General features: G+C 54.9%; 1 protein-coding gene across 2 annotated transcripts in view; it reads left to right on the top strand.

Annotated features, from left to right (window-relative positions):
• Positions 1-16726, top strand: part of DHX34 (DExH-box helicase 34) — a 36805-nt gene extending 20079 nt beyond the window's left edge. Inside the window, exons 5-17 of one of the 2 annotated variants that reach the window (XM_059903644.1) lie at positions 409-511; positions 1461-1678; positions 5243-5417; positions 6757-6950; positions 7631-7732; positions 9318-9560; positions 9821-9994; positions 10354-10471; positions 11671-11777; positions 14148-14429; positions 15218-15394; positions 15610-15748; positions 16479-16726. In XM_059903644.1, coding sequence (XP_059759627.1) covers positions 409-511; positions 1461-1678; positions 5243-5417; positions 6757-6950; positions 7631-7732; positions 9318-9560; positions 9821-9994; positions 10354-10471; positions 11671-11777; positions 14148-14429; positions 15218-15394; positions 15610-15748; positions 16479-16612 — 2166 coding nt within the window. In that variant the 3' untranslated portion in view covers positions 16613-16726. Of the gene's footprint in view, positions 1-408; positions 512-1460; positions 1679-5242; positions 5418-6756; positions 6951-7630; positions 7733-9317; positions 9561-9820; positions 9995-10353; positions 10487-11670; positions 11778-14147; positions 14430-15217; positions 15395-15609; positions 15749-16478 lie in introns of both variants that reach the window. The other variant, XM_059903643.1, reaches the window with a different exon arrangement.
• The last annotated feature ends 2711 nt before the right edge of the window (positions 16727-19437 follow it).

Below are 19437 nucleotides of genomic sequence, written 5' to 3'. Positions count from 1 at the left end.
GATGAGACTAGAGACCAGGGAGGAAGCTGGAGCGGGATTGGGGTGGGAAAGGAGGGGCGTGGAGCAGGGCAGGGGCTGTGGGTTTGGGGAGGAGGGAGTGAATTCATGAGATGTTCAAGACGATCAGGTGTGGCTGGGTGGGTGAGAAGGGAGGGAACACCCAGGACAGCCCAGGTTTCTGGCCCCAGTGCTGCAGTAGATGATGAGCCATCTCTCAGATGGGGGCCCGAGTAGGGAAGGGTTCAGTAGAAGGTGCTGAGGCTGTTTTAGACATATGGCTGTGAGGTGCCCATGGGACATCCAGGAGGCCACTGGACACGTGGGTTAGTAAGTGCCGAGTTAGTTGTGCAAAGGGCCTGGGGTGCGAGAAAGACAAGGCACTGATGCCGCCTCTTCACTATACCCCAGGTGTTCGACGTGGCCCCACCTGGAGTCCGGAAGTGCATCCTCTCCACCAACATCGCTGAAACCTCAGTCACCATTGATGGGATCCGCTTTGTCGTAGATTCTGGTAAGCGCTGCCCCCCAGCTACCTCAAGGATCTGGTGAGAAGTGTGGGGTTTGGAGCTGTGCACATGTAGTGAGGGAACTCCGGACCACAGCAGGGAGGAGGTAGTGTTTAGGGCTGTGGAGCAGTGGCAGCATCTTAATCTTGCTCAGGCCTTCCTAGCTTGCGCCTGCCTCAGGGCCTTTGCACTTACCATCGTCTCTGCTGAGAGCTGTCTCTCCCCAGATTTTTACACGGCTCACTCCCTCACCTTATTTCAGGACCTGTGCAAATGTCTCCGCATTAGAGAAGCCCACTTGTTCACTTTATCTAAGTGATCTCCTTTCACTTCCCTTATGAGGCTTTATTTTTCTTCATAGTATGGGCATTATATTTTATATATCTTAATCTATTTATTGTCTATCTTCCCAACTAGACTGTTCTCTGGAAAGTCAGCATAGCCTAGTGGCGAGGAGACACTGGGGCCAGCCTGCAGGTACACTGCCGGCTGTGTGACTCTCAGTGCGTCAGTTTGCTCATTTGTAAAATGGCAATAATGACAGCACCTCCCTCAGGTTGTGAGGATTAAAGAAGTTAATATATTTGGGGGCTGAGGCTGGTATCTGGCACAGGTTGAATGCTCAATAAATGTCAGCGGTTATCTTATTGTATTGAATCTGATGCCACTGATGACAAAAGATTCCATAATTTTATGTTGGATGACTGAACCTCTGAGTAAGAAAAGGCTTGAGAAAATAAATGAAAAGATAAGTGAATGAGGAAACTAAAGAATACATTAACAAAATGGTAGGGTGGGGCCAAGAGTAAGCTCTCAGTTAGTGTTACTGGAACAAAGGAGTAAGTGAGGGTGTCAGTGAGTGAACAGCTGGGTAGAGGGCCAGGCGCATGGAGGGCCCACGTGGCTCCTGCACACACATTCCCTTCCCTCCCTGCTACCCTCCTGCGCACCCAGGGAAGGTGAAGGAGATGAGCTACGACCCGCAGGCCAAACTGCAGCGGCTGCAGGAGTTCTGGATCAGTCAGGCCAGTGCTGAGCAGCGTAAGGGCCGGGCGGGCCGCACGGGCCCTGGTGTCTGCTTCCGCCTCTATGCCGAATCGGACTACGATGCCTTCGCCCCCTACCCTGTCCCGGAGATTCGGAGGGTCGCCCTGGATGCGTTGGTGCTGCAGGTGAGGCAGGGGCTGGTAGGGGACTGGATCCTGAGTGCTGGTGCCAGAGAGGAACCCAGGAGGCATTTAGACATGGTTTCAGGGTCAGGAAGGGCAGGGCTGGCCAGGCCACTGAGTGGAGCTCATTCCTTCCAAATGTCAGATCCTGTATTGAGGGGAGAACTATCCCCCCAAATCCACAGGGTCATGGGAAGAACCTTGTGACTCAATCAGAATGCTTTCAGCTGTAACAGAAAATCCATCAAGAAGTGGCTTTAAAAAAAAAAAAAAAAAAAAGAAGTGGCTTTTATTTATCTATTTTTATTTATTTATTTAATTTATTTTTTTTTAATGGGTGAATTTTCTTTTTATTAATTAATTAATTAATTTATTTCTGGCTGTGTTGGGTCTTTGCTTCTGTGCGAGGGCTTTCTCTAGTTGTGGCGAGCGGGGGCCACTCTTCATCGCGGTGCGTGGGCCTCTCACTATTGCGGCCTCTCTTGTTGCGGAGCACAGGCTCCAGATGCGCAGGCTCAGCAATTGTGGCTCACGGGCCTAGTTGCTCCGCGGCACGTGGGATCTTCCCAGACCATGGCTCGAACCCGCGTCCCCTGCATTGGCAGGCAGATTCTCAACCACTGCGCCACCAGGGAAGCCCCAAGAAGTGGCTTTTAAAACCAGGGTTTTGGGCTTCCCTGGTGGCGCAGTGGTTAAGAATCTGCCTGCCAATGCAGGAGACATGGGTTCGAGCCCTAGTCCGGGAAGATCCCACATACCGTGGAGCAGCTAAGCCCGTGAGCCACAACTACTGAGCCCGTATGCCACAACTACTGAAGCCTGTGCGCCTAGAGCCTGTGCTCCACAACAAGATAGGCCACTGCAGTGAGAAGCCCTCGCACCACAATGAAGAGTAGCTCCCGCTCTCTGCAACTAGAGAAAAGCCCGCACACAGCAACGAAGACCCAACGCAGCCAAAAATAAATAAATTTATTAAAACAAAAACAAACAAACAAAAAACCAGGGTTTCTCAGTACATTTTATGTCATGGCTCGTATCTCAGTAGTTAGTTTTGCTTAGATTAGGCTGCTGTGACAAATAGACCCACTCACATAACAGCCAACACAGCAGAACGTTAGTCCTTGGGTTGGTGGGCAGTTTCCTTTATTCAGAGACCTGGGCCTTTTTCCTCTCATGGCTCCGTCATCTCCCTGGGGCCTCTTCATCATGTGTGTCAGCCAGCAATGGGGAGAGAGCGTGGGACTTACGTTTGGGAGGGTGTGAGGGCCGTGTCCACAAGCAGTGTACTTCCCTTCCACTCACCCTGGTGAGAGCTCAGTTCTGTGGCCACACCTCGCTGCAGGGGAGGCTGGGAAGTGTAGTCTCTGTGCTCAGGAAGAAGCAGAAATTGAAAGTGGGGAACAGCAGGTGGCATCTGCCTCAGGCTCACACGTGCCCAGGTCGGAGAGAGGCATGAACCAGCCCCCTTTCCTATGGGTGATGCACACTGATTGTTTCTGTTCATTTGATTTCCTTTTAAAAAAATGCCAGTTGTGACCCATGTCATGGAGTTCTGACTCACATAACCTGCTGTTTGAAAAATGCTGTCTTGAACAATACAGAAAACGTACCGTTTCACATAACAAGAAACCTTGAGATAGGGAAATTCCAGGCTTGGTTATTTATTTATTTATTTAATATTTATTTATTTATTTAATATATTTTGGTTGTGCCAGGTCTTAGTTGCGGCACGTGGGATCTTTTTTTAGTTGCGGCATGCGAGATCTAGTTCCCCGACGAGGGATTGAACCCGGGCCCCCTGCACTGGGAGCGTGGAGTCTTACCCACTGGACCACCAGGGAAGTCCCCAGGCTTGGTTATTTAAATAGAATGGTGATGTCATAAAGGACCAGGGTTTTTTCTAGCTTTCCAGCCTCAGCTTGTCAGCAGCCGTTCTAATGACGATGATCATGATGATGATGAAAAGCACTTACCTAGTACTTCCTGTGTGCTAGCTCTGTTCTAGGTGCCTGAGTTACGTATATAACTTTTGCTCCTCACACAATCTCTGTAGTAGGTAAACTTATTCCAATTTATGGATGAGAAAAAGGATGCAGAGAGGTTAAGTAGCTTGATCCATGTGGTATGGCTGGCAAGTGGCAGAGCCCGGATTCCATCTGAGGCTTCAAGCTCCAGAGCGTGCCTCATGAATGCCACCTGGCTCTGGTAGCCATGGGCAGCACCTCCTCCTTCTTTACTATCTGGCTGCAGAGGCGATGAACTGCCCCTCTTTGTGGATCTCATTTTTTTTTTTTTTTTTTAGCCGTGCCAAGCAGCTTCCAGGATCTTCGTTCCCCAAGCAGGGATTGAACCCAGGCTCACGGCAGTGAAAGCGCGGAGTCCCAACCACTGGACCGCCAGGGAATTCCCAATTTGTGGGTCTCATTTTTAAGGCCGTGGGAACCTTTTCCAGAAGCCCCCTGGCTGGTCTCCCATCCTGTCTTGTCAGCAGAACTGGGTCACGTGTCCACTCTGTGACCTGTAATTGTCCGCGGGGGCGTGGCATCGCCCGACTGGATCAGAGCAGTGATTCGCAGTCCCAGCTATGCGTTGGAATCACGAGAGCGCTTAAAAAAACAAAAAACATCCGTGCCCTACCCCTCACCCAGAGCTTCTAGTTCACAGGTCTTTTAATGAGCATTAGTGATCTCCCAGACAACACCACAGCTTCGTGAGCAGGGAGGAAGGTGGTACCACTGGTTGCTGGGTGGATGCCAGAACTTCCGGTGCCCTCCAGATCAGGCCCAGGAGAGCAGGGCACCTTACGCAGAGACTTTGGCTGAACCCCTAGGCTCTCTGAGCCTTGTTCTCACCCTCTCATGGTCACGTGAGCCGCATGCCGGCCTTGCCTTCATCCACTCACCAGAGAGGTGCTCCTTCCCTATGCCATGCCAGGCCTGGTGATGGTACCTGTTTCACTGCTTCCTCCCCATGACCTGCTACCCCTCTGGGCCTTTGGATCAGTCGGGATGCTTTGGTCAAAAGTGAGAGAAACCCAACTCAAACTGTTGTTAGCAGAAAAGGGGATTTTACGGATTTGTGTGTCCATGTTGCGGGGGTGGGGGTCTAGCTTAGGAAAAATTAAGGATTTCTCCATCTGCTGTGAATGGGCTAATTTCCAGGCAGTGGAAAAACTAACCACAATAGCTCTGGGCTTCCATCCTGGCCCCTCACAACCAGAGAGGATGCTGGAGCTTCTCTCTCTCAGCTCCAGTCTGCAAAGTCCCAGGGAAGGATTCTGAATGGCCCAGCTCAGGTCATGTGCTCATTCCTTAGTCAGTCGCTCTGACCAGGGGCTGAGAAACCTCAACTGGTCCAGCTTAGATCGTCTGCTCGCTCCATGGCAAGGGTGTGGAGAAGAGCTGCTAGGCAGACAGACAGATAACGGCCCTCCTTCCCTGCTTCTGTACAAGGGGCCTTGACGTTGCGCATTTTAAAGTATCACAAGTTTGTGATCCCTGAGTCCCCCAGTGTTCCACAGTGGCTCATGTGTTCCCCATTCCTGACAGGGTTTGGTTCTCATTCCAGATGAAGAGCATGAGCGTGGGGGACCCCCGAACCTTTCCCTTCATTGAGCCCCCCCCACCAACCAGCTTGGAAACGGCCATCCTCTACCTCCGGGACCAGGGGGCCCTGGACAGCTCAGAGGCCCTCACCCCCATCGGGTCCCTGCTGGCCCAGCTGCCTGTGGATGTCGTGATTGGTGAGGAACCCCCTTTGGGTGATCACATAGGGTGCTGGGAATGGGTGTGGGACACTGCTCGCTCTGAGTGACCCGGGGGCAAGTCTGGTCCTTCTCTGGGCCCTGTCCATTCATTCTCAGGTCCTCTGTGTCAGATCCTGTTCTAGCGCCAGGGATACAGCAGTAAACAAAACAGACACTTCCCTTCTCTGCACAGCCTGTCCCCAGCTCCACCGTGGTACCCCCTCTCTTGCGGCTGGATGTCAAAACCGCCTGCCTCTTCCTCTTGCTCTTCCTGAGTCATCCCTGCCCCTCCCGAGGAACTTGCTGACCGAGGCATATTCATCTTGCCCAATCCTCCTGACTTGAGACATTCTGTGTCTACCAGCAATCCACGGCCCAGAGAATATTCCTAGCTGAGTTCTACCACCTGGGGCACCACTTCCCAAGCATAATGCTCAGGAGAGCTTTCTGCCTGTGTCAGTGTCGTTAAAGTCTCCATCACTGCGGCACGCTGGAGCGTCAGGACGGGCAGCGGGCTGGATACCACCAACCCTGGGGGCCACCCACAGCTATGGAAATGGTTATTTTTGTTTATTTTAGAAGGAAACAGGGCTAGTGCAAGGAGAATCAGATCTGAGAAGAAAGGGAACAGTCTGTGAGCATTTGCTTTGTGTCAGTGGAAGACTTTGTGGCCCTTATTTCATCTTCACCTGGTGAGGGGAGGGCCTCTGGGCGCTCGTGTTGTACAGTTGAGGAAAACGAGGCTCAGAGAAAGGCTGTCCCTCGCTCGCCAGGGAGGCACGCCCCAGGCAGGCTGGCACCATCGGTCCCCAGGCTCTGCGGAGCAGGAGACACAGATGATGCAGTGCCGGGCAGTTCTGGGCCCAGGTGGCTCAGTCACCGTTCTTGCTCTGTGCCAGGTGGAGCTCCCAGTGCTTCACAGGTGACCGTTCATCTTCACAGCAGGTAGATGCTGCAGTTAACCCATTTCACAGATGGGGAAACAGAGGCACAGAGAGGTGGAGGGACTTGCCTGAGGTGACAGAGCTAGGGGGTTCTGGGACAGCCTTGTTTTACTGCCCTACTTTATCTTATGAGGCTACATGTGTAACAGGATCTTTCTGGAAACGTAGGCTAGGGGAACAGTGAGGGTGAGTCAGATGCATGACATGCAGGCCACTGACCTTGGGGCAGGTGGAAACAGTCTTCCATCACATTGGAATCCGATTCTGGGTTTGATTCTGTCCCTCTGGCTCCCGAGGCCCTCTGTGGGTGAGGTGGAGGGGGGGTCAGGGGTCCCAGAGGGCTGGGGGTGCTGTCAGGCGCCCAGGAGGCTCAGCGCGGCGTCTGCCCCCAGGGAAGATGCTGATCCTGGGCTCCATGTTCCACCTGGCGGAGCCTGTGCTCACCATCGCCGCCGCCCTCAGCGTCCAGTCGCCCTTCACCCGCGGTGCCCAGAGCAACCCCGAGTGTGTGGCGGCGCGGCGACCCCTGGAGAGTGACCAGGGCGACCCCTTCACGCTCTTCAACGTCTTCAACACCTGGGTGCAGGTGAGGTTGACAGCAGGGTGCCCCCGTCTGGCTGTCGTTCTTCACGGGGCCAGGGCCTCCCTGAGGCTGTGGCTCCTCCTTGTGCGCCCCACCCCCACCCCAGGGACGACCACTGAGCCCTCCGCAGGCCGGGCCTGTCTGCGGAGGACCCCGACTCCATTCATGGGACCAGCACGTGCAGAGGCCCCCGCCTGAGGGGGAGCCTGCGGTTTCTAAAGCACTGACGAAAGCCAGTGCCATCTGGAGAGAGTTTAGTTGCCTTAGGGTGGAGGCTCTATCTCCAGCACACGTTCCCTGACCGGGCCGGGTCCTGTTCTGGGCAGTGCTGGCCCGGCCCTCCTGGGGCTCCCAGTTCAGTGCAGGAGAGAGACCGTCCCTGGACAGTGACCACCCAGAATGGGCTGTGATGGGGAGTCCAAGGGGCTGGGAGAGCCCAGGGAGGGTGTCTGACCCCATGTGGTGTCTGGGAGGGCTTCCTGTAGGAGGGGGCAGTGGGGCTGAGACCTGGAAAAAGGAGGAGAGCAGGTGGTGCTGAGGGAGGGCCGGCAGGCCTGCCTGCCATCCTCCCAGAGGCTGGTGTTTGGGCTCACACTGGGTTTGTCTGGGCAGTGGGTCGGCACCCCCATCCCTCCTCCCAGCTGGCCAGGCCCTGACCCTCTGGTGGCCGGACCTCCACCCAGGTGAAATCTGAACGGAGCAGAAACTCTCGCAGGTGGTGCCGCCACCGGGGCATAGAGGAGCATCGGCTGTATGAGATGGCCAACCTGCGGCGCCAGTTCAAGGTGAGGCCCAGGAGGAGGGGTGAGGGCCGGCCTGCCCAGGCAGACAGGGCCAGGAACAGACCTGCTGAGCGGGGGTGGAGGGCGCTGGAGTGGGGTGTGCATGAACACCTTCTGCGGCACGGCTTCCCATCCTCTGACAGTCATGAGTCCCACCCTACACGTGCCTCCCCTACCGTCACATCACCAGGTGTGGGGTGGGGCCCGGGCAAAGGGGTAGAGATCCAGGAGGGCTTCCTGGAGGGGTGGACAGGGTAACAAGCTGCATCCTCACGAAAAGCCGCCTTCTCTGGAGTGGGGGAGCCGAGCTGGCTGAGTGCCGGCAGGCTGCACGGGGCACCAGATTTGGAGCCGGACGTCCCAGCAGTGAATCTGAGCTCTGCTGCTTGCTAGCAGTGCAACCCTGGGCGAGTTACTGGGCCTCTCGGGGCCTCAGCTCCTCGCTCTGAAAACGGGGAGGCTAAAAACAGCCCCTGCCTCCCAGCGTTCCCATGAAGATTAAATGAGTTAATACACGTAGAGCTATTTAGAAGGGCCTGACACACAGGTGTTCCCATACAAATGTTTGCAGTTTTCATTGTCATTATGAGGATGTGGTTCTATAGCTTGCTTGTGTCGTTAATATTCCACGGGCATCTTTCCATTCGAGCACAAAAAGATCCAGTGCCGAGGACTTCTCTGCGGTCGTGTAGCGTGCCACGGAACGAAAATAACGGTGTAACCGTTCCTCTCGGCTACAGGAGGGCAGATTGCGGCCCAGAGTGGACGGTCACTGCCAAGGCCTCCCACGCAATCGCAGGGGTCTCCACGTTGGGGACCACCAACATCCCAGCTGTTCTCGGCATCTCTCAACATCTCTGACTTTCTTTTTTTTTTTTTTTATACGTCTCTGACTTTCTAAAGAGCGACGGTTCAACCTTTGTTGAGCCCCAGACGCTCAGAAACTAATGAAAAGTGTGAGTCCTTTTCTCTCTCTCACTCTCTGAGTCACATATGATATCCTATCTCTCCTCGTTGATCGGGGCTCGATGAGAAACAGAAGGTCCAATCCAGTAGGTCCCTGGGAGACTGCTTCCAAAGGCGTGGGCAGTAGGTCTCTAATGTGCATTGGAATCATGGGGAGGGTCCGTGATATCCAGATTCCACACCCACGCCCCCTGAGATTCTGATTCAGTCATTCTGGGATGGGGCCCAGGTCTTGGCATTTCTGAGCGTACCCGGAGCCTGCTGACGACTGTGGAGAGGAGGCCCCGGGGAGGACCCTGGGTGGTGATCGCCTGGCCTCCTCTCCTCCCTCCTGGCGGCTGGCCCAGGTGTTCCGTTGGCTGATGACAGAGACGGCTCTTTCCTGGAGCAGTCATGTGCCCGGCACCATGCAAAGAGTTGTTCTCCTACAGCCCCTTTCAGCCCTAACAGCCCTAGCAGGGAGGTCCCAGGAAGGGCCCCGTTTTTCATTTGAGGCAAAGTGTGGCTCTAAGGGTGAGGTCTTGTGCCAGCCAGCAGCAGGCCCCAGACCGGAACGTGCGTCTGCATCCAGAGCACGCCTGGCCTGCCCCGTGTCCCTCACTCGGGCCCCACCCGCCCCCAGGAGCTGTTGGAAGACCACGGGCTGCTGGCCAGGGCCCAGGCCTCAAAGCCGGGGGACAGCTACAGTCGGTTACGGCAGCGCCGGGAGCGCCAGGCGCTCTACCAGCTGAAGCGCCAGCATGAGGAGGGCCAGGGGCGCAGGCGCAAGGTGTTGCGGCTCCAGGAGGACCAGGACGGCGGCTCCAGCGATGAGGACCGGGGCGGCACAGCCTCCCAGGGGGCTGGCGACAACGTGGACATCCAGGTGAGGCGCCGCGGGGCTGACTGGTGCCTGGGGTGGGTGGGGATGGAGTTTATCAGAGTGGGGATGTGGGCTGCCCTGGGGGTCTTATGGGACATGGCCCTGCTCTGGGGTCTGAGAGGACACAGCCCTGCCCTCATTCAGGAGGCAGGTTTCCATGGACAGGAGTCTACAGAAACCCTTGGATCCACAGATTGCAGTACAAGCCCCTGGGGTAGCGGGGAGGGCCCTCGGGAACCCACCTTCCCCCGTGTTGCCACCAGGATGTGAAGTTTAAGCTCCGGCACAACCTGGAGCAGCTGCAGGCGGCCGCCAGCTCGGCCCAGGCCCTGACTCGGGACCAGATGGCCCTGCTCAAGCTGGTGCTGGGCCGGGGCCTCTACCCCCAGCTTGCCATCCCGGACCCGTTCAACAGCGGCCGCAAGGACTCGGACCAGGTGGGTCTCCTTCCCTCTCCCCGTCCCCGTGTGTGTTTTGTCATCTGTCACCCCTTCCCAGCACCTGCTCTGTGCTGGGGATACAGCAGTGACTGAAACAGCCTTGGCCATGCCCTTGTGGGGCTGCAGTCTAGTGGCAGGGGCAGGGGATAGACTCGTTCCCAGACAGATGACCAGAGTGGTTGGGGTCGGGATGGGGACCCAGGGGCGGAGGGGGACCTGATCAGCCTTGGAGGAGGTCAGGAAGGGCTTCCTGGAGGAGGAGACTTCTGAGGTGAGATGAGGCGGAGGGAACCTGGCAGCGGGAAGAGCAAGTCTGAGGGCCTCTGTCACCCAGCGCCCGCCTTCGGCTTCTCCAGATCTTCCACACCGAGACCAAGCAGGGTGCCGTGCTGCACCCCACCTGCATCTTCGCCAACAGCCCTGAGGTGCTGCACACACAGGAACAGGAGGCCAGGGGCGGCGATGGGAGCCGAGGTACCGTGAGCCCAGGTAGGGGTGGGGAGAAGCCCTCCGTCGGGGACGTGAGGGGCGAGACAGTGACCTCAGGGTGCCCCTTGCCATCTGGGGTTACCCCCTCGCTCCTCCCCACATTCAGCTTCGCTGGGGCTTCTGACGTGGGACCTGCAGGTCCCAAGAGCCAGACCTGGCTGGGTGGCCTTGGCAAGTCCACCCCTTGCTGAGCCTCGCCCTCCCACCACGTGCTGGCTGTCCCGAGCCCCGAGGCCTGAGGTTTTAGCAGTTAGAGCAGCGCCTGCCGGGAGACCTGTCCCGGGAGCCCCGTGAACTTCAGGGCTTGGTCCTGCCTGGGGGGGCTCCCCCAGCCCCAGCATTCAGGCAGTTGGATACGGTCTACCTTCTAGTGGGATCCAGGCCACAAAAGTCGCCTCAGCTGAGGCTGCACTCGGGCCAGGCCAGTCCCACCAGGGTGCCCTTCCCCAGGCGCAGGCCCTGCACTCAGGAGCGGGCTTTACGTCTGCAACGTGAAGGACTAGTTGTGTGCTTTGCCTGAGCGCTGAAACACAGCTCATCCTTCTCCTGTTTGTAAAGAAAGTAACACACTGCACTAAAATGGTGAACAGTAACCCCAAAAGGTAAGGTTTATGATTTTAAATACCAAAGATAGAATTTGAAATTTTCTCTCTAATCTTTAAGTGCTGTAAATTCCAAGTGAATTTACCCTCTTCCTATTACATTGTTTTACTCCTTTTTGAAAACATTTTGAAAGTTCCAAGCATCTTCGAAGTAGAGAGAGTGTGAGGAACCCTCCGTGCTCTTACCTAGCTGTAGCTGTCACCATTTTTCCATCCTTGTTTCTTCTGTCCCCTTGATTTTTTTTTTTTTCCTTTTTGCTGGAGCATGTTAAAGCAGGTCCCAGACATCTTACCAGTTAGTAATAATAATAAAAATCATATTCTTAAGGATTGTTTTTTTGCATCACCACAATGCTGTCATCTCCCCTAACAAAATTAACAATAGTTCTTAGTATCACTGAATAGCCAAAATCACATCCAGCCTGGCAAAGTATTTAAGAATAAGCCACAGGCATTTTATCGTTGCACACGTGAGCGTGTTCTTTGTGTGGATGTGTGAATGGCCCGGGTGGGGCAGGCAGCCGCTGGGGGATGACGGGTGTGGGAGGGGGGGGAGCTGAGCCGTCCCCTCGACCCGTTCAGATGACAAGGACAAGATGAGCAGCAAGCACCAGCTCCTCACCTTCGTGTCCCTGCTGGAGACCAACAAACCGTACCTGGTGAACTGCGTCCGCATCCCCGCTCTGCAGGTGTGTCCCCGCCCCAGCCTCCCTGCCTCCCGGCTCCCGGTGCCATGGCTGTGTCCCAGGGCAGGGGGCCCCGGGTGGGCCTGGAGGAGCCACCTTCCCCCAGGCTGGCTGCTGTCATTCATTACTCGCTGAGTGCCTGCCGGGTGCCAGGACCTGTGGAAGGTGCACAAGGCAAGACCCGGTTCCTGCTCTCCAGGAGCTCACATCTCGCGGGGGGAGGGCGGGCAGTAGCACTAAACGCAGTGCAGCACTAAATGATAGGGTAGAGGGCGATAAGCGTTTGGGGAGAATGAAAATAACAGGTAAGGGGATTGGGGAGGGGTGGGTTGAGGGGGGAGGGGAGGGGACAGGTTCTAGTGTGGAATTAGGCGATCCGGGTGGGCCTCATTGAGAAGGTGCAGTCAAATAAAGACCTGAGGGAGGGAGGGAGGGAGCCGTAGGGATCTCTGCGGGAAGAGTGTCCTGGGCAGAGCGAAGAGCAAGTGCAAAGGCCCTGAGGTACCACATGCCTGGTGTGGACACGGAACAGCTGGAGCAGAGTCAGTGAGGGGGAGCGTGGCTGGAGAAGAGGTCAGGGAGGCAAGTGAGACTGGATCCCCCTCCGCCCCACCACCAGAGGGTTCTGAGCAGAGCTGGGACAGGGTCTGACATGGGGCAGAGGCCAGGAGCCCAGCAAGGAGGCGACTGCGGTTGTAGGGCAGGAGCGGGTGGCGCTGGAGGCTGAGGACGTGCTCAGGTTGCAGATATACGTGTGTATATGTGTCTGCAGCCAGCAAGGGGGGGATCCTGACAGCAGTAGCTGCCACACCTGTGTGCCCACTGTGGCCACCCTGTGGTTCCAGGCCTGGCCACAATTCTCACTTCATAGGGGAGAAGATGGGGCTGGGGGCAGGGGGCAGTGAGGAGGAGGGCGTGTCCCTTGACTAAGCCCCACAGCGAGCAAGTGGCTGAGCCTGAGCTCAGGGTCACAGGCCACACCTAAGGCCTCCCCCCATCAGGTGGGCGTCCCCGTTACCCCGACCCCCTCGCTTCCATCCCAGGGAACGTAGAGGGAAGAGAGAAACCCTTCCTAGAGCCCTGGGAGATGTTGACGCTGATTTCCACTGGCACCAAGATAGCGAACTCTGATCTGCTCCGTTATGTCTTCGTTCAAACATGTACTGAGTGGCCACCTGGCACCAGCCGCTAAGTACTCTTCCGGGTGCTGGGAATGCAGTCGTGATCAGAATGGACAAGATTCCCTGTGTTCGTGGGGCTCATGTATAAGTGGGGGAGGCAGATGGTAAAGAGAAGCACAAATGTAAGAGACCACACCAGATGCCGTACCAGCGCCGGATGGAGGAATGAGGTGGGGCGAGGGCCGGAGCACTGGTGATCAGCAGGACCTCAGGACGGAAACACGGCTTTGCTGGCCGAGATGCTGCCTGATATTTCAATCCGCCCCACCCTGACCCTGTCCCTGCCCCGTACAGTTTCTGATGATGGAGAATTTTAAACATGCACAAAAGTAGACAGAATAGCACACTGAACTCTCATATTCTATCACCAGCCCCACAGACCCTCGACCCGTGGCCAGTCCTGCCCTATCCACTCACCCCCGCCCCATCCCATAGAATTTTCCCCAACGTGTTATCTTGACAGTTTTCAAAGAGAAAAGTTGAAAGAAGTGTAGAGTGAACACTCAATATTCCCACTCCCCAGTCCTACAGCTAACATTCGGTCTTTGCTTTATCACCTCTCCACTCATCAATCTATTTTAATAGGTGGGCTTTCTTTTGAATTTCTTGATGCATTTTAAAGTAAGTTGCTGACATCGGTACCCTTCACCTGTAAGCACTTCAGCATGCTTCCCGTTAACTAGCGTTCAATATTTGTGTATATATTTTGAGGATAAAAGGTATAGAGATTGACGCATACACATAGTAAGCACGCCATTTGACGAGTGTTGACAAAGACACACACGTGTAGCCCCAACCCTAAGAAGATAAGAGACGGCCACTGGCCCCCAGCACAGGTGACGACTCCCCTGACTTCTTGGAACCTGCTCTGTGTTTTACTCTTCAGTCTTCATTAGTCTCTTTCTCCGAGTAGAATTTCAGCTCCGTGGGGCGAGGCCTGAGTCCATCTTGTTCACGTTGTGTCTCTGGCACCCGGAAGAGTGTCTGGCACAGAGTAGGCGTGTGGCCAGTATTTGTTGCAGGGCTGGGTGGCCGGCTGCGCGGGTGGGTGGGTGCTTTGGAGAGACAGGTGGACGTCTGGATGGGTGGGTGGGAGAGTGGGGGGTGGGCAGGAGCCCAGCCAGGCGGGGGCCCCTCTGTGATGGCGTCCTGCCCCTCCTGCCACTGCCTGTCTCCTGCCCTTCTCTTGCAGTCCCTCCTGCTGTTCAGCCGGTCCCTGGACACCAATGGTGACTGTTGCCGTCTGGTGGCCGATGGCTGGCTGGAGCTCCAGCTTGCGGACAGTGAGAGTGCTGTCCGGCTCCTGGCGGCTTCCCTGCGGCTCCGGGCCCACTGGGAAAGCGCCCTGGACCGGCAGCTGGCCCACCAGGCCCGGTGGCAGCTGGAGGACAGAGATGAGGAGGAGGAGGCCCCCGTGAACCGCAAGGAGGTGGCGGCCCTGAGCAGGGAGCTGCTGCAGTTCACGGCGTCCAAGGTACCCGCCTCCGGGGCACCTGCACCCCCTTGGCCAGAGGGGCCATCAGCCATAGGGATGAAAGCTCTGGAAGGCCTGGCTTCCAGCTCATCAGTATGCACACATTTGGGGGTTTTCAAACCAGAGAGGTTGATGACAAGCCCAACATCACACAGCTGGTAAGGGGAGAGCCAGGGTTTGACCCCAGGAGCCATGCCATTAACCCCTGCGGCCCTCATTCAACAGATATTCATGAATACATACTGCATGTGTGGTGCAGGTTACCCCTCGTTTGCAGTTAAGGGCGTGCAGGGTGTGAGAGGGAAGCTGTAAGGTATCTGTCTATTTGTGGAGGACAGACAGGAAGAATTCGGATGGAGCAGATTTGAAACTGATCCCCCACCTCTTTTAGTGGTGGGGAGTTGAGAATTGCTCCTGATTCTATTGCTATTACCCGTGGATGGGGTGCGACCCAGTAGACCAGGGAAAGGGGAACAGGCTGACGTGCTGGAGGAGAAGGGGCAAGGTGGCCAGACTTGCAGGTCAGACTTAAGGTCTGGATGTGTTCCCAGCAGTCATAAGGAGAGAAGGGGTCTGGGGAAGGCAGGTGAGATGGGGGATGGGGCATCAGGGAATGTTCTAGACAAGCCTGTGGTCATGAGTATCTGAAACCGTGTTGTGATTGGCTTAAGCAATTGGCCCCCATAACTGAAAAGTCCAGGGGTGGACTTTCGGCACGGCTGGATCCAGGTGCTCCGATCATGTCTGCCTGAGTCTCTCTCCCCTATTTCCTGTCTCTCTTTGTTCAGGTTTCCTACAGCCTCCGGCGGCTCACAGGGCTGGAAATCCAGAACCTCTATGTGGGACCCCAGACCATCACTGCTGCCCCCAGCCTCCCTGGCCTCTTTGGCTGCTCTACCCCGTCCCCCCATCCCACCAAAGGGGGCTACGCAGTCACTGACTTCCTCACCTACAGCTGCCTCACGGTGAGCACGGACCCCACCTTGGCCCCTCATCCTCCTGCCCCTGAAAATGTGACTTCAGTGATTCCCCCCACCCTCTGCCCCCAACCACACTCCAGCTTAGTCCAGGGATGCAGTTTCAGAAAGGGGCCTGCCAGCCCCGAGGGGTTTTGGGAAGGTCCCAGGCTGGCGGCGGGGGGCGGCGGGGACCCAGGCCTGACACAACCTGCCTGTCGCAGAGCGATGCGGACCTGTACAGCGACTGTCTCCGCACCTTCTGGACCTGCCCCCACTGCGACCTGCACATGCCCTTCACGCCCTTGGAGCGCATCGCCCACGAGAACACCTGCCCCAAGGCCCCACAGGACGGTCCCCCAGGTGAGGCTGGGGCGGTGGCGGCCGGGGCGCCTGTGTTTGCCCAGCTGTCCGTCCAGCCTGTGGTTGTTGACTGTGCCTCTGGGCACTTGCTCGACACTCTGGGGACCCACGACCTCAGCCATCTGCCCTGGCCGGGGCCACGTGCGGACCCCGTCACAAGGACCCAGAGCCTGGGACCAGGAGGCCCTGGAGCCACCTCGTTCTCAGGTCGTGGTGTCTGTCTCTCTTTGGTCTCTGTGTCTCCGCCTGTCCGGTCGCCCTGTGTGTTCCTGTCTGTTTCTCTGTCTCTCTCTTGCCGTGGCTCTTGTTCTTTCCTCTGTCCTGCAGCTGTCTCTGCCTTGGCCACGTCCATCCTGTTGTCAGCCAGGGGACGCTGCAGTGGGCAGACCCGGGCACAGAGTCTGCTGTGGTGCCCCACACGCCACACGCTGGCGCTTGCTGGGGAGATGGCTGTAGGGCCACGTGGTCCCACCCCTGGGCTCTATTTGTCTCTTTCAGTCTCTGTGTCTCTGCTTGTGTCTTTCTCTGTGTCTCTCTCACCCCCTGGGACACAGAGTAAAGACTCGCCTCTGTGTGTGTATTGATCAAGGAGGGCTTCCTGGAGGACACAGAGCTGGAGTCCCCAGAGGCCAGGAGAGAGCCTAACCCCGCCAGGTTTCTGGGATTTGGGTGGGGGTGAGAGCATGCAATGGCGCGTCCCCCTCACAGCCTCCCGTCTCCTCTCCCTTAGGGGCTGAGGAAGCTGCCCCCGAGCCCCTCCAGAAGGCATCCGCCCTGCAGAGGCCCTACCACTGCGAGGCCTGCCAGAAGGACTTTCTGTTCACGCCCACGGAGGTGCTGCGGCACAGGAGGCAGCACGTGTGAGCCCAGCCAGTCCTGGGCCAGGGCCAGGGCCGGGGCCGGGGCTCCCGCCCAAGCCCCCGGCCTACGCGGGGAGGGAGCATAAATATGTGAATAAAGTCTCACTGATGGAACTTCCCTGGTGGCGCAGTGGTTAAGGATCCGCCTGCCAATGCAGGGGACATGGGTTCGAGCCCTGGTCTGGGAAGATCCCACATGCCGTGGGGCAACTAAGCCCGTGTGCCACAACTACTGAGCCTGCGCTCTGGAGCCCGCAAGCCACAACTACTGAGCCCGCGTGCCACAACTTTCGAGCCCGCGTGCCTAGAGCCCGTGCTCCGCAACAAGAGAAGCCACCGCGATGAGAAGCCCGCGCACCGTAACGAAGAGTAGCCCCCTGCTCGTTGCAACTAGAGAAAGCCCGCGCGCAGCAAGGAAGACCCAACGCAGCCAAAAAAAAAAAAAGTCTCACCGATGGACTCAGATGTTTAAGCCTGCTCCTGCCCATCCAGAAAGTAGCAGCTGCTTCTTGTTGGTCCTCTTCATGGTCTGGCTCTCATCCCTCCTCCTGCAGCAGGCCATCTGAGGTGTTTTGGGGTAGATCCGGGGAGTTAAGGCTGAGCAGGGACCTCAGATTCCAGGTGCAGGATCTGATCGCCCCTGGCGACTGCTCTCTCCTGAGTCTGTACTCACGGCCTCTGCTTTCCCTCGAACCCGGGAGACGCTGCATTGGCCCATGTACATGTGCCACTTTGAGAGTTGGACGGGGTGGGTTCAGTGTTCCTGTGGACCCACAGGCTGCCTGTTCACCAGGGTCGTTCTGCTGCGGGGTCCGTGGGCAGTCCTCAGCCGTCCCCTCTGGACTCCCTGGCCATGTCTCCCCGACAGACATGAAAAGGATAGGGAACGCTGTGAACGAGGATGATGCCAGTAAGTTCCACGACTCAGTTGAAATCTGGGTGACAACAGGATGGACGTGGCCAAGGCAGAGACAGCTGCGGGATAGAGGAGAGAACAAGAGACAAGAGACACAGCAAGAGAGAAACAGAGAAAGACACAAACTACCAAAGCTCACTCAAGAAGAAACTGCACAATGCTATGAACCTATTAAGAAATTTAATTCATAGTTACAAACACAGAGGACAGGCTTGGGTGGGTTCACTGGTGACCTCCAGCAGACGGGGAAGGGACTCAACGACGGCTCATTCACAGTGTGGAAGGCGACACCTCTGGGCCAGCATTGCCCTAATGCAAAACTTGACTCAGACGACACACAGACACAAAACTTCCTAAAAGTTTAGCAACTCATTCAGCAACATATAAAAAGAACAGCAGTACATCATGGCCAAGTGGCATTCTTCTAGGAATACAAAGTAGGTTTAACATTTGGAAGTTAATCAGTGTGATTCACCGTATTAAAAACAGAAAATGTGTTAAACGAATTTTAACAACACCTTGTGGCCTTGTGTAAACCCCCTTGACCGCTCTGCTCCAACATTTCTTTTCTCTGACAAATGAACACAGCTAAACTATTTTCCCCAGAGGTTTCATTTTGATATAGAAATCTTGGGTTTAACTTTATTTAATAATAAAATAGATATAAAAATAAGAGAAATACAAATATAAAAATAAAATTTAAAATAAATAGATAAACAATTAAAATCAATAAAATAAAAGTTATTTAAAAGTGCAAGTAATAAAAGAAAATGATAATCGAACTTCATCAAAATTAAAAATCTGTTCTGCAAAAGATACTAAGAAAAAGAACAACAAAAAAAAGAATGAAAATGAAAAGGCAAGTATAGACTTGGAGAAAATATTCACTATATATGTATATTTAACAAATACATATATAATAACTATACATATTACATAAATATATAAACTATACAAAGAATTCTTTCAAATCAATGACAACTGCTTTATAAGAGGCAAAATACTGAATATAAACTACAAAAAGTAGATAAACAAATGGTTAATAAGCCCATGAAAAAATACTTGCAATCATTAGCTGTCGTGGAGATGCAATTAAAACTGCAATGAATATCACAGTAAATATCATTAGAATGGCTAACATAAAAAAATACAATACTAATTCAATATGTGGCACAATCAGAGCTCACATATGTTGCTGGCGGGAACATTAATTGGTAAAACAACTCTGGAAAATAATTCAAAGAATCTGCTAAAATCGAACCTGGGCACGTCCTGTGACCTGGCAGTTCTGCTCGTGGACACACACTCCACAGAAATGCACGTGTGTCCACCAAAAGCCAGGGTGTGTGGGCAGCAGCATTATTTGTAACTGGAACCCAGCCAAATGCCTATTGACAGAAGAATAGTTAAATAATTGTGATGAATTCATACATTAGAAGGACTAAACCACAGCTCCGTGCAACGCAGTGGGGGCGGGGGCAGCACCAGCCGGGCTGCGGGGGCTGCTCAGGGTTTGTTTCTTGGTCTGGATGCTGGTGGCGCAGGTGTGTTTCATTTTCTGGGAAAACTCACCAAACTAATGATTTGTGCACTTTTCTGTATGTTAAGCTTCAAGAGAAAGTTTTAAAAGGTTATTGAATGAATGCCTACGCACTTTGTATTTAGAAAGACCCTGCTAAATTGAAGTTGTACAAATTCCCCTCAAGGAAGATGAAAGAGCCCATTTCCCCGACAGCCTCGCCAGCAGTGAGCGTCATCTTTTTAACCTGGGTCAATCTGATGGGTGAAAAATAATGTCACAACGAGGGTTATTTAAGGCAGTTGAGAACGGCAAAGGCACAGCCCCACCTGGAATTTTTATGCACGTATTGGAACAGACATGTTTCCCCAGGTAATTAATGGATAGTAAGAGC

The sequence above is a fragment of the Balaenoptera ricei genome, chromosome 19, assembly GCF_028023285.1.
Source record: "Balaenoptera ricei isolate mBalRic1 chromosome 19, mBalRic1.hap2, whole genome shotgun sequence".
NCBI lineage: Eukaryota > Metazoa > Chordata > Mammalia > Artiodactyla > Balaenopteridae > Balaenoptera > Balaenoptera ricei.
The sequence above is the reverse complement of the archived record's forward strand: the minus strand, read 5'-3'. Positions and strand labels throughout refer to the sequence as shown.